The sequence below is a fragment of the Melozone crissalis genome, unplaced genomic scaffold, assembly GCF_028551555.1.
Source record: "Melozone crissalis strain CALT ecotype California unplaced genomic scaffold, PUWL_Pcris_2 ptg000027l_1, whole genome shotgun sequence".
Classification (NCBI taxonomy): domain Eukaryota; kingdom Metazoa; phylum Chordata; class Aves; order Passeriformes; family Passerellidae; genus Melozone; species Melozone crissalis.
Genome location: NW_026535805.1, coordinates 6,063,043 through 6,074,418, shown reverse-complemented (window position 1 = coordinate 6,074,418; position 11,376 = coordinate 6,063,043). Strand labels below are relative to the sequence as shown.

At 34.9% G+C, this 11,376-nt stretch overlaps 1 protein-coding gene across 2 annotated transcripts in view; it reads right to left on the bottom strand.

Moving 5' to 3' along the window:
- Window positions 1-1,023: 1,023 nt before the first annotated feature.
- Window positions 1,024-11,376, bottom strand: part of UBR2 (ubiquitin protein ligase E3 component n-recognin 2) — a 56,055-nt gene continuing 45,702 nt past the window's right edge. For both annotated transcript variants that reach the window (XM_054279433.1, XM_054279432.1), the window contains exons 38-47: window positions 10,206-10,273; window positions 9,560-9,695; window positions 8,831-8,921; window positions 7,882-8,012; window positions 7,117-7,225; window positions 6,816-6,872; window positions 5,277-5,354; window positions 4,843-5,013; window positions 4,070-4,171; window positions 1,024-3,282 (exon numbers count right to left, since the gene is read on the bottom strand). In XM_054279433.1, coding sequence (XP_054135408.1) covers window positions 3,141-3,282; window positions 4,070-4,171; window positions 4,843-5,013; window positions 5,277-5,354; window positions 6,816-6,872; window positions 7,117-7,225; window positions 7,882-8,012; window positions 8,831-8,921; window positions 9,560-9,695; window positions 10,206-10,273 — 1,085 coding nt within the window. In that variant the 3' untranslated portion in view covers window positions 1,024-3,140. The remainder of the gene's footprint in view (window positions 3,283-4,069; window positions 4,172-4,842; window positions 5,014-5,276; window positions 5,355-6,815; window positions 6,873-7,116; window positions 7,226-7,881; window positions 8,013-8,830; window positions 8,922-9,559; window positions 9,696-10,205; window positions 10,274-11,376) is intronic.

The window sequence follows — 11,376 nt, the reverse complement described above, 5'->3', positions numbered from 1 at the left end:
ATGCTGAAGGTGGGCTGAGCATCCAGTTTCTCCTCTACAAATTCAGGCCACAGAGAAAGCTTTCATGATAGAACTTCTGAACAGAACACTTGTCATTTAACATAAAAAATACAATACACTTAAAATGAGATGCCAGGGCTCAAGCACGACAGCTGGCCAGGGTTCACATTGAATGAGAAAGGACAGAAAAGGGTCAGTGCAGCTGCTCACCCATGCCCACTGTCCCAGGAAAAGGAGTGAACTGTACAGTGCAGGAACACACTGAGCCCTTCAGGGCCTGGTTGCTCCCAGTGCTAATAAAGTGGGAAGGCATGAAATTTACTTGCTTAGTGATCAGCACTGAAGACTGATTTGAGGGACATGGGAGGAAGCTGCAGAGAACCAGAGGAGAGCTGAAAATGGAAATAGTCTTGAGAATCCATGAGCACTTCACCTCAGCCAAATTCCCTGTACATGAAGTGGTTGGAGAGCTGTGGCAGCACTGGCTCTTGGCACCAGTCAGAAGGCATCAGGGGTTTGTTATCTTGGTTATAGACTTTGAGCAGAGTAAAAATGAGCCTCTTGTGGCAGACTGGGGGGAGTAAAAATGTTACCTTCTAGTATGAACAGAGTAAATAACATTACTGATGCGTGCCCTTTATAAAATGTAACTTACAATCCCTTAAAAAGATGATTAGACTTTTTGGTAGAGGTCAAGAAAGGTTTAGCTGACTGAAGCAAGTGACACTAATAATATAATCATCTTACACTTATAGCCAGGGAATTGCAGATGTTGCACATCCAGGTATTTCTGTCAGCTTGTGATTAACAAGGGGCACACTTGAAGGAACAAGCTCAGCAAAATTCTAGAAACAACATTTAGAAAGTACTTATTGAACATTGACATGAAAAGCTCATACCTTATGCCTTCAGCTTTGTTTTGTATTTTGTTATGACAGTTTTGTATCTGGGACTTTTTGTTGTTTTTTTTTCCTTCCCCAACACACATAATATATTCTAGATTGTACACATAATCCATAAATATTAATGTTATAGTCAATTTATTACAGATATTATTTCCCTGATACTGAAACAATGTTATATATAAATATTTCTACATTAATATAAACACATGCAAAACAAATCAGAAAACAGAAGTCTTGAGTAAAGAATGACCAAACTGCAAAAAAAATTATAAATTGTGTACTTTGCAAGTGTTTGTGGTTGCAGTATCCAACTCTGATCCCAGAGGAAAAACAAAAAATCCTTCTTGCTGTCAGTATTTTGGTTTGCACAGAGAAATCTGCCAGAACCATTATCTTTTTAATATTATGATTACAGGAAAAGAGTTTTTCAATGCAGTTACACATTATTTGAAACTGTGGCACATAGCTTAAAAAGCAAAGAATAGTAACATCACCAAAAAAGTGGGATTTCTAAGTACCATGCACAGAAAATTGTTGGTATGTCAACCATCTTAAGAAGGGAAGGACAAAGATAAAGCCTTAAATGTCATTTTCCCCTGCAACTTCTCCATGTTTCTTCCTAAAAAGTGACAGCAATATTTTAATGACCCAATCTGTGACAGGTAACAGAAACAAAAGCAGTCTGTATTGATGGTAAGAAAAGGAAATCCACATTGGCCAAGTTTCTTTATTTGATACTTCACATCTTCACTCAATACTATTACTGAATGTTTGAAAAACTGTCCTGTACACCATGAATATACAAAATTTATCTGAAGCATTAAATCTGTAAAAATAGGAACAATTCAGTCAGACCAAGTGTAACTGAAGACCTGGCAGACAGTGAAGGGCATTGTTTATCCGGGCCGAGACGCAGTCAGAAATTAAGACTTAACTAAAAGAACCACAGACTATTAAGGAAACAGAATTATGTAAATTAAGATTTTACTAATTTGTCAGAAGATAGGAGAGGGAAAGGTAATGGATTTTATTTTAAATCAGTAAGCATAATGTGATTTTTAGAGACACCTTGGAGGTCTAATTACATACAACTAGAAAACTCACTGCCTTCAGGCACCCTCATATCAAGTGCAAATCTGCGCAGTTATAGAATATATTTATAAAATATACTATATGCAAACATCTTTACAGAGCTTTAAATCAAGCCAAAAAGTAAATATACTTGATGGGAAAACAGGAAAAAAAAATCAAAAATGTGGGCAGTGTGACTGTGGCCCTGCAAAGCCAGAGGAAACCACTCAGGTTATCTGCAACAAAGAGAAGTAGGGATTTGCACCTTGAAAGTTGACTGTTAACAAAAATGAAGAAAATTATCTTCTGTGCTTCTGAAAATTAACATAAAATTAGCTTTCGTGACTTTTACATATTACTGTTATCTTAAAATAACTTCTAAAGCACAATGTCAATCCTTGAATACCAATAACCAATCACGTAATTGAAAGTGAAAGGGTTTCCCAGCTAAATTCAAATTAAAAACTACATAATTCTAAGGAGTGCAATTCTCTGGAAAAAGCTTTAAATTAAATTATTTTACTTGTAAAGCTAGTGTTAGGTTTTTTTAGTTAGAAAACAACTGGAAGCAAGAAAGCTGCAAGAGTACAAATGACAAAATCCTTTTTAGATACACCATGAGAAAGAGTGAATTATCCACTGATGCAGACAGAAACATCCATTTGCTACATTATTTGCTTCCTTACTTCATTCCATTGCATGTACACACAGCATAAGTATTAAAATGCAGAATAATAAATAAACCGGCTCAGATTACTAGCAAGGGGCAAAACACAATCCAGAATTGTGCTCTATCTAGTTTCTGTTTCAGCAGTCTTTTTCTCTTCAGTTCATGTGAAAAATCATAGTCAGACTTCCAAAAAGAGTCGTTCTTTTTTTTATCAGAAACTTAAGTTCATTTGCCCAGGTTCATAACCCAAGACATTTCTGTGAAGGAAGCACAGTGCAAATTATAGGACTAATAAAATTTGCTTACATAGAAAGAAGTTTACTTGATTAATGTTAATTGGTATCTTTATGAAATACATTGTAAAACAAGGATTAAATAACAGGACTGAGTTTGTTGGGGGTTTTTTCCTCAGACTTTTTTCCTCATCCCTCCTTTGAAAAGCTTACTGAATTACAAAAATCTTTAATAAAGTTCCAGTCTTCAGCAGATAATCATTATAAATGCTGCCAATCAATGCCAACTAGAGTTTGATTTGCTTCTTGTGCATGTCCAATTTCCTCTGTAATACTGTGCTGCTGCCAGAGTTTTTGAATCTTTTTAAATCGTTCTTTGCACAGATGTAAGGGATTCCCACGTCTGAAAAGGAGATAACACTTATCAGGAATGATAAAACACTGCAACTAAGCACAAACACTCTTGTGTGACATACTAAGTATTAAATAACCCCATAAAATACTACAACATTTAGATAACCCTTTAACATTATTCTGTTATCACAGCAAATCAATAGGCATTTGGATGAGTAACCTGCAGTGCTGCCATGTCTGGTGCCCCTTCCTTACAGCTCAACAGTTCCCTCCAGCCTCTGGGAACCTCAAATCCAGCTCACAGAACTCCAAATGCAGGGTTTTAGCAACTTCTCTGGGTTGAACCAGTTCATATTCTCTGATTTTGGCCAGTTTCAGAAATTGCAAGCATTAACAATATCAAGTCCCTAAATTATCCTCATACAGGAAGCAGAGACAGGAGTTAAGACAAAGAACTACCACATTGAATAAAAAAATACCATAGTATTTCCACTTGGTATTAAATTAACACTGGTTATAAAAACAAATGCACTAGATACAAATGAAATTTTCAGCCTCAGTTTCTAGTCAACTTCATAGATGCTAGAAAGATTTAACTTTAAGCAGTTTTCAGGACAACTGTTTTTAATTTGGGGAAGATCATCCATTAAATATTTTTGACCTAAACCCACATATTAACATTAAAACATCTGAAGATACTAGATGCAGCAGCAATGTCAAAAAATAATGTTACCTATATAATTAAAATAAAAAGATAACATAAAATGTTATTTTTCCTAATTATAAATAGTTCTATAATTCCTGTATTTAAAAGATGCAGTTTTTAAAATATTTACCTGAGTCCCTGGTCTGTCTCTCCATAGTCATCAAGATAAGGAGGAGGATAAAAACAGCCCTTTGTTTTCCCAGCTAAAAATAGCACCTGACATTCTCGTACTCTGGAGAGAAACAGAGAGAAGGTTTTTAGGTATTGATTTTTAGGTGAATAGTGTCTCATACTTTCATAGACACTGCTTTTCCAGTTCTCACCTACTTTCATTCTGTACAATCTGCACATACAGATTTTTAAATGCACTTTTTTTAAAACTACATCTCTCATTCTCTACCTGTTGTAACTCTTCAGTAGCAGTTAAAACAATGTTGTTTCATGTCTTAATATTTGCAGGCTGTGTAAAATACTCAAGAGAACCACACGAAAATGAAACAATTTTGCTTCTCAGTCATCTTTGCCAAAGTGAAAACAGACATTATCTAACCCTTCCCTGTATGCAGGAAGACAACTAAAATGAATTTTCATGTTTTCACCAGCAACAGCAGCAACAAAACAAAGTATTTACCTTCATAATTTTGTAATACTTAAGTAGAAATAAATGCACAGGCAAAACAAATTCCCTTGAAAATGAAATCTGAACTTTCTTTGAAATTTTATCTTGAAAGAAGCAACCTCTGAACCTTACACCAAAGCACAGGAAGATGAATACACTTCAGTTTTTAGGCAATCCTGTTGTTAACAAAACACTGCCTGCAATCACATATATAGAACTCTTAATTTAGTGACTATGCACACCATCTAACCCAGCAATGAGAGGAGAGGTGTTCAGCTCCTCACCTAAGGAATATGCCCACTCCAGAACCACAGGTGTACGTATGTGCAGTACAGGCTCCAACATCTTCCCCTTCAAGTTCAGTCTGACAGCAGTAACTCTGAGAACACAGCATGGTCCCACACACAAGGCACAATGTTGGGGCTCTGCTTTTGTCACCACCTGATTTCGGACACCTTTCATTAGGAAAAAAGAAAGAGAAAGAAACTCACTGTATTTGTAAACTCTAGACAGTAAACAGATTCAGAACTACTATTGAACATTTATACAGTTAACAGCTAAAATTTCCATTTCCCTGTTTCACTGAAATACAGGGCAGTTTGGCTGATAAATGCCATGTGCCCTTTATGATTCCATTGACAACTTTCAGGTTAAAAGTTTCCCAGCTGATGAAAGGAGCAGCAGACTTTGGGGTGCTCTGTAATTGCACACGACTTACGAGAAATTGGATGCTTGGTTAATGAGGCAGCTGTAGTCGTCCGGAAGGTCTATTAATTTGTTGGATTCTCTTGCATAGCTAGAATAAAGCAATCAAATCAGCACTCATAGTTCAATGAATAATACACAAGCAGCTTCAAACTCATTCATGTTTTCCTGACTCATCTAAACAGCATCTGTGAGTAATTAATTTTTTAAAGTTTCCCTCTTTTCTGCCATTCTTCCAGTAAAATGGTAGAACATAAAAAGACGAACACACAACATCTCTCAAATAAACCTCCTCCCCTTTTCTTAGTCTTATTTTTTATGAATCTGAGAAAATGCAGAGGTGGAAAATACATGTCATTTGTATACTTTTAGCAAACCTAATTATGAGGTCACTATGGATTTAAAGAAATATTTTTTCTCTCCTGTATAAGTTCGTTTGTATTTTCTTTTTGTTACTGATATTGAATGAAAAATAGCCTGACTTTCAAGCTGTATCCTGAAGAGAATGAAATATGCATGCCATGTAAATGACCCATTTAATACCAAATACTTAAATATATGAAATGCATTTAAAAGTAACAGATACTATACACAAAATTCTAATAATCTTCAATTCTAGAAATAATACAAATTAGAGTGTGAAATGCAAACAGAATTTTGTAACAGAAGCAATGTACAAGAACATGCTGAGAGGAAAAAGAAATCATCATTGTCAAGTTAGACATAAGATTGGGAAGAGCAGGTAAGAATCAGCAAAAGGAACACATAGAAAAGATCCCAACAATCACATGTGGCAGGAAATCAATTACACAACTAAAATACTCTTACTGTGTAAGAAATTCTGTTAAATGGTCTGGTATTTCTCAGATTGAGTGTTTCATTTTTATTTTTATCACAGCCTTATTGTATGCATAATGCTAAAAGATTGCCTTTATGTATTTAGCACAGGAGATTAAAAAGCAGGGATATGTTTTTAATGACAGCACTGTGAACTTCACATTCATTTCTAATTATTAGGATAATTGTTAACCACTATTTTTACCCAGCCTTCAGAAAGAACAACACCCTAAATGCTTTTCTACACCCACTAACTATTAAATGCATTCTGAATTCAAAGTAATTGTGCAGCAAGAACAAATGTATGAAAAGCTGATATTCTTTTCAGCAATTGACTCAGTGTTAGCTTTACTGAAGGAACTGGATTCTTTAAAAAGATAATTTAAAAAGCTCTTCAATGCCTGGTATATTTAAAGAAAGGTTATACACATCTTTTAGCAACATCATTTTTTTGCATCAGAAGGTACAAAGTAATAGGAAACATGGGATGAAATTTTATGATGGCACATCAGTCTAAAATAAAACCCTAATGTTAAACTTCACCTTTAAAATCTACTCATTTAGGCAATATTTCCTTTTCTTACAATATTAAAAAAATCACTCCTTCCCTAATATCTTTATTATTCAACAAAGCAGAACAGATATGATGTTATTATAAATACCCATTAGAAAAAGTTTTTTGAGAATGCTGCAACATTAAAGTTTTTATGTTTACCTGATAGCATGTCTCTTGCCTTCCAGGTATCTTTTTACTTCATTGTTATTGCACCAACTACAAGGAAAAATATTGGCTTTTAACTTCAATAGATGATAAAAATAGAAATGAGCAAAAAATCCAAAGTACATCTATTAAAAAACCAACACAACCAAAATGGTTTCTCTCAAAACACTTCATTCATAAACACTGCTCAAAATCTGTGATTCACTTCCATAGGTATTCCTGGGAGAATACTTACACTACTATATTGTGCAAGATTCCTTATTATATTAAAACTAAGCACAAAACCACAACTTACCTTTCTATTAACGTGTTCAGAACCTCACTGTTTTCTTGAAAAAGGCAAGTGAGGTTGTTTGGCAAGGAAAGATAGCTACATAAGTGTTCAAACTGGTTTGCTCCATTTACTGAAAAACAAAAAAGGTGCAATTGTCATAACTTCATTTTTAAAATGGTTCTCATGATCACTTTCAGGTTCACATTCTATCCCTACATATGCCATATGTGGAGGACAGTAAAGAATGTTACCAACATCAATTACCTGAGGTGTAACAGTGAATTTACAGAGATATAATAGTATATAATGGATATAATAATGCATGGTTTGGATTGGAGGGCACCCTAAAGACAATCTCATTCCAACCCCCCTGCCATGGGCAGGGACACCTTCCACTAGACCAGGCTGCTCAAAGTCCCATCCTACCTGGCCTTAATATTAATTATTAGCAGATGCTGATTATGCAAGCATAAGTAGGTCTCATTTGAAAACAACAATCCATAGGAGCTTTGAAACAATCAAAATTTCATTAAAATTTCATTATTAAGAAGGGAATCAATCTCTGTTTTAGGTAATCTAGAATAGCATTTACCTTTATATTAAAAATACATTTTTAAAACAACCCATTTTTTTTTTGCCTTTTTCATTATGCTGACATGATGCCGCACTGGTAACAAACCCGCATCAATTCAATCAGCTTCTTTAGACAAGAGAGTTTAAATGTAATTTATTTTGACCACTAATGTTTATGTCTTGAAAACTAATTTAATGCAAAGCAGACAATACCTTGCATTTCTGAGGGTGCTGGGACTCCATTTAAGTAATGAAAAAACAAAGCAGAACATCTCAGGAAAGGCATGATTCCAGCTTTTAAATTCCTCCACAGGTGCCAGCCTGAGGAAACTTCTTTCAAGGCACTTAAGAGAATAAAAGAAAAAAGTTTGCTTTTATTTAATAATTTCAGTTTGAGAGCTATATTTAGTAAGTCAGCAGTCACACTGCATACTAAATTACTGACTTCAACTGAAACAATCACTATGCAAAGTGCTTATTTCAAAGCAATCTCCAAGAAAAACAACAAACCAGAGATTCATAAAAATGTAACCAACTGAGACAGTAATTTAAGGAGAATTCTGCATAAACATTTCAAATCACAGAATGGTTTTGGTTGGAAGGGACTTTACAGACCATCTCATTCCAATCCCCCTGCCATGGGCAGGGACACTTTCCACTAGACCAGGCTGCTCAAAGCCCCATCCTACCCAGCCTTGAACACTGCCAGGGATAGGGCATAAACAACTTCTCTGGGCAACCTGTGCCAGTGCTTCACCACCCTCACAGGAAACAACTTCTTCCTAATACCTAAATAAAGTTCTTCCTAATAGCTAAAACCTATTTCCTTTCCATTCAAAGCCATTCCCATCCTAACTGTACTCAGACACTGCCAATTCCAGATTCTGACTAATGAAAATGAAGAATAAAAAAGAAACTGACTAATAAAAATGTTTCCAAACACAATCTTCATGAGCAGGTCCCTTCCTGATCACAGGTGAATTTACAGGAATAGTTACTTAAGTAAATCTAGAAGTGCTGGATTAGAAACAAGATGTAAGAGTTCCCAAGTTAAAAGTATCACCTTTGACAGCACTAGTATATAGAATTCAGTCAGTAGTTAATGTTCAGTTTGGGAGGGAGAAAAATAACATAAAATTTTAGCAAAAGATCATGGTTTTACCTTCCTGTACACTGGCAAAGAAATTTATACAGTGTAAGCACAGCTACTTCCTCTTCACTGTTAGTGTTTTCTTGGTCCATGCCATTCTCTTCTGAAGAAGAAATAAATAATTAACAAATTGTTTCCTATATACATGTTTACACAAGAAGAATGTATTTTTTCAAGTTCTGATAAAAATGCCCAAACTAAGTGAAGTATTCCATTGAGATAGAATATGAGGTACTGGACAGCAGTTTTCTGCTGCACACCTGATGTGGTAAGCTTGTGCTATTGTCAGCTCAAGTGAGCTGCTAGTTCAGCTGTTCAGTTGGTTGGGTTTCTTGACATACTCGCTTGGAGTTCTTTGCTTTTGGAAAACTTACACCTTATCCAGCTCCTCTTGCCAGGAGATACATTGATTCCTTACTGTGCTAACTGCAACTCATTCATCAGCCAATGCCTAAGCCAAGGCTGCAATAAACATTTCCAGGTACTGCTACAGTAGCTGGAAAGCCAGGATTCATGACTAGCTATGCTCCAAGAAACTCCTGGAGCAGAGCAATAAAGACAACGTGACTGAACTTGGACTCAGAGTACAATTTATCAATACTCTTTGTGGGCTCAAAGGCAGCACCAACAATTCTATTTTGTAACTGTAAAGTGCACACATTTACCAGCAGCATCATAGCTTTTTCCTAAGTAAAGACTGGAGGAATGGTTTCAATAGAAGTTGAGACAAGGTAGCATTACCTGTTGATGAGGTAAGTAAAATTTGTATTATGTGTGCCATAGTGACAAGATGAAACAGGTGAAGATCTCCAGTGCCAAGACTAACCCCTGAAAAATCCTGACAATGTATGGCAGGGAAAGAGAGCACCAAGCTTACCTGTGAAAGAAAACAAGAAAGTTGGTACATTCCTTCTCCTTTTGAATCTTTCCCTTTTCTCTGCCCATGCTACAGCTACACCCCTTGGAGGCAGCATACTACATAAGGCTAATTTTTAAGCTAATTACACAGACATTATTTAACAGAACAACAATTATCTATCAGGAGAGTTTTGAGTCTGTTTGTTTTTTGGGTTTGTTGTTTTGTGGGGGTGGGTGTTTCATGTATTTTGGGGTTTTTAACAGACAATGAGTATGCATTCTGTCTCATCTTGTTCCTTTTTAATTTATAGAAAACAATACTTTTATTCAATACTTTTAATTTAATACTTTTATTAAGAATACTTTCATTAAATTTAAAGTCTTTAAAGTGTATTAAGTAGTGAAAAAATACTAAAAACCTGAACCTTTTGAAAGGCTCCTAACCCAGAGTAAAGAGAAAGTTTTCAATAGTTTTTATGAAGTGCTTACTGGATCAAAACATTATTAATATGTATTAAGAAATACTTACCAATAAATGAAACATGTCAATATCAAGTATGCAAGGAAGATTCTCATTTTTTTCATTAGGCACCAGTGCTAAGTATTTTGGAGAGAAAAAAAAAATTAATTGAACATTTATACATGAAAATATTTTAGTCTACTTCAGTTAAAAAATGAGAGCCATCTCCTTCATTTACATGCTTAAAGAACTTAAAATACAAATGTACCTGTTTTTTCTAGAGTCAATTCAAGAATTGTTCAACATTACTGGAAAAAAGTCTTGCCTAGTTTATTGTATTAAAACAAAACAATAGTGACTAAGCAGGAACACTGATGGTTGTCTCTTGGACAGCTGCTCAAGTAAAACTTCTGCAATTTGCTTAGCTTCACAAGACTGCCTGAATATGCCTCACATAAATTATTTGCCTTACTTACTCAAAAATTCATTGTTACAGTCTCTTGAATTCATCACTTTATCTCTAATTAAGGTAGAGCTAAGTGTTGGTCTCTACCTCTCTGTAGTATTTACAGTAACAACAAAGTGTTAACCAAAGCACTCCAGCTGACAGTAGAAATTCACACACTTAATGAATTCCAAGCACCTTCATTTAAAAGTAAACAGAAATTCAATGTTTTGAAAAATGCTACAAGATATTTTAAGTAACAATCAAGGAATAGTTGCTTACTTCTTTAAGCAGTAAAATCTGATTTGTAATAAAGTTGCAGCTCTGGGTATATGGGTATATTTTACAATACAGCTATAAGTATTAAGCTGCCAAGTTTAAAAATACTACTAGATTAAAAAATAGTCTCATCATGACAACTTAAAAATACTTCACTTGAAGACTGCTGCCTTGCTGGCCAAAAAAATTGAGAGTTGAAGACATGTGACAGTTGGAAGCTATTTCTATTAGCAAACATTTCACCACGTCTCAAATGAAATCAGATTTCAAATGATTGAAATCAGATTTCAAATGATTTCCATTTTGTCAGCATATAGCCAGAGAACTCAACCCAAAAGTGTGAAAAATTCTGTATCAAAAACATGACCAGAGCAATAGATTTTCAAAACCAAACTTATTTTCAGTAAGTCATCTTTATGTATTGTTGACAGAATACAGACAGATCAAAGGCTCATAATTTTCATTACCGCTAGCCTGAAAAAATAAAATAGCAGAAACTTTTCCTTCATAAAAACA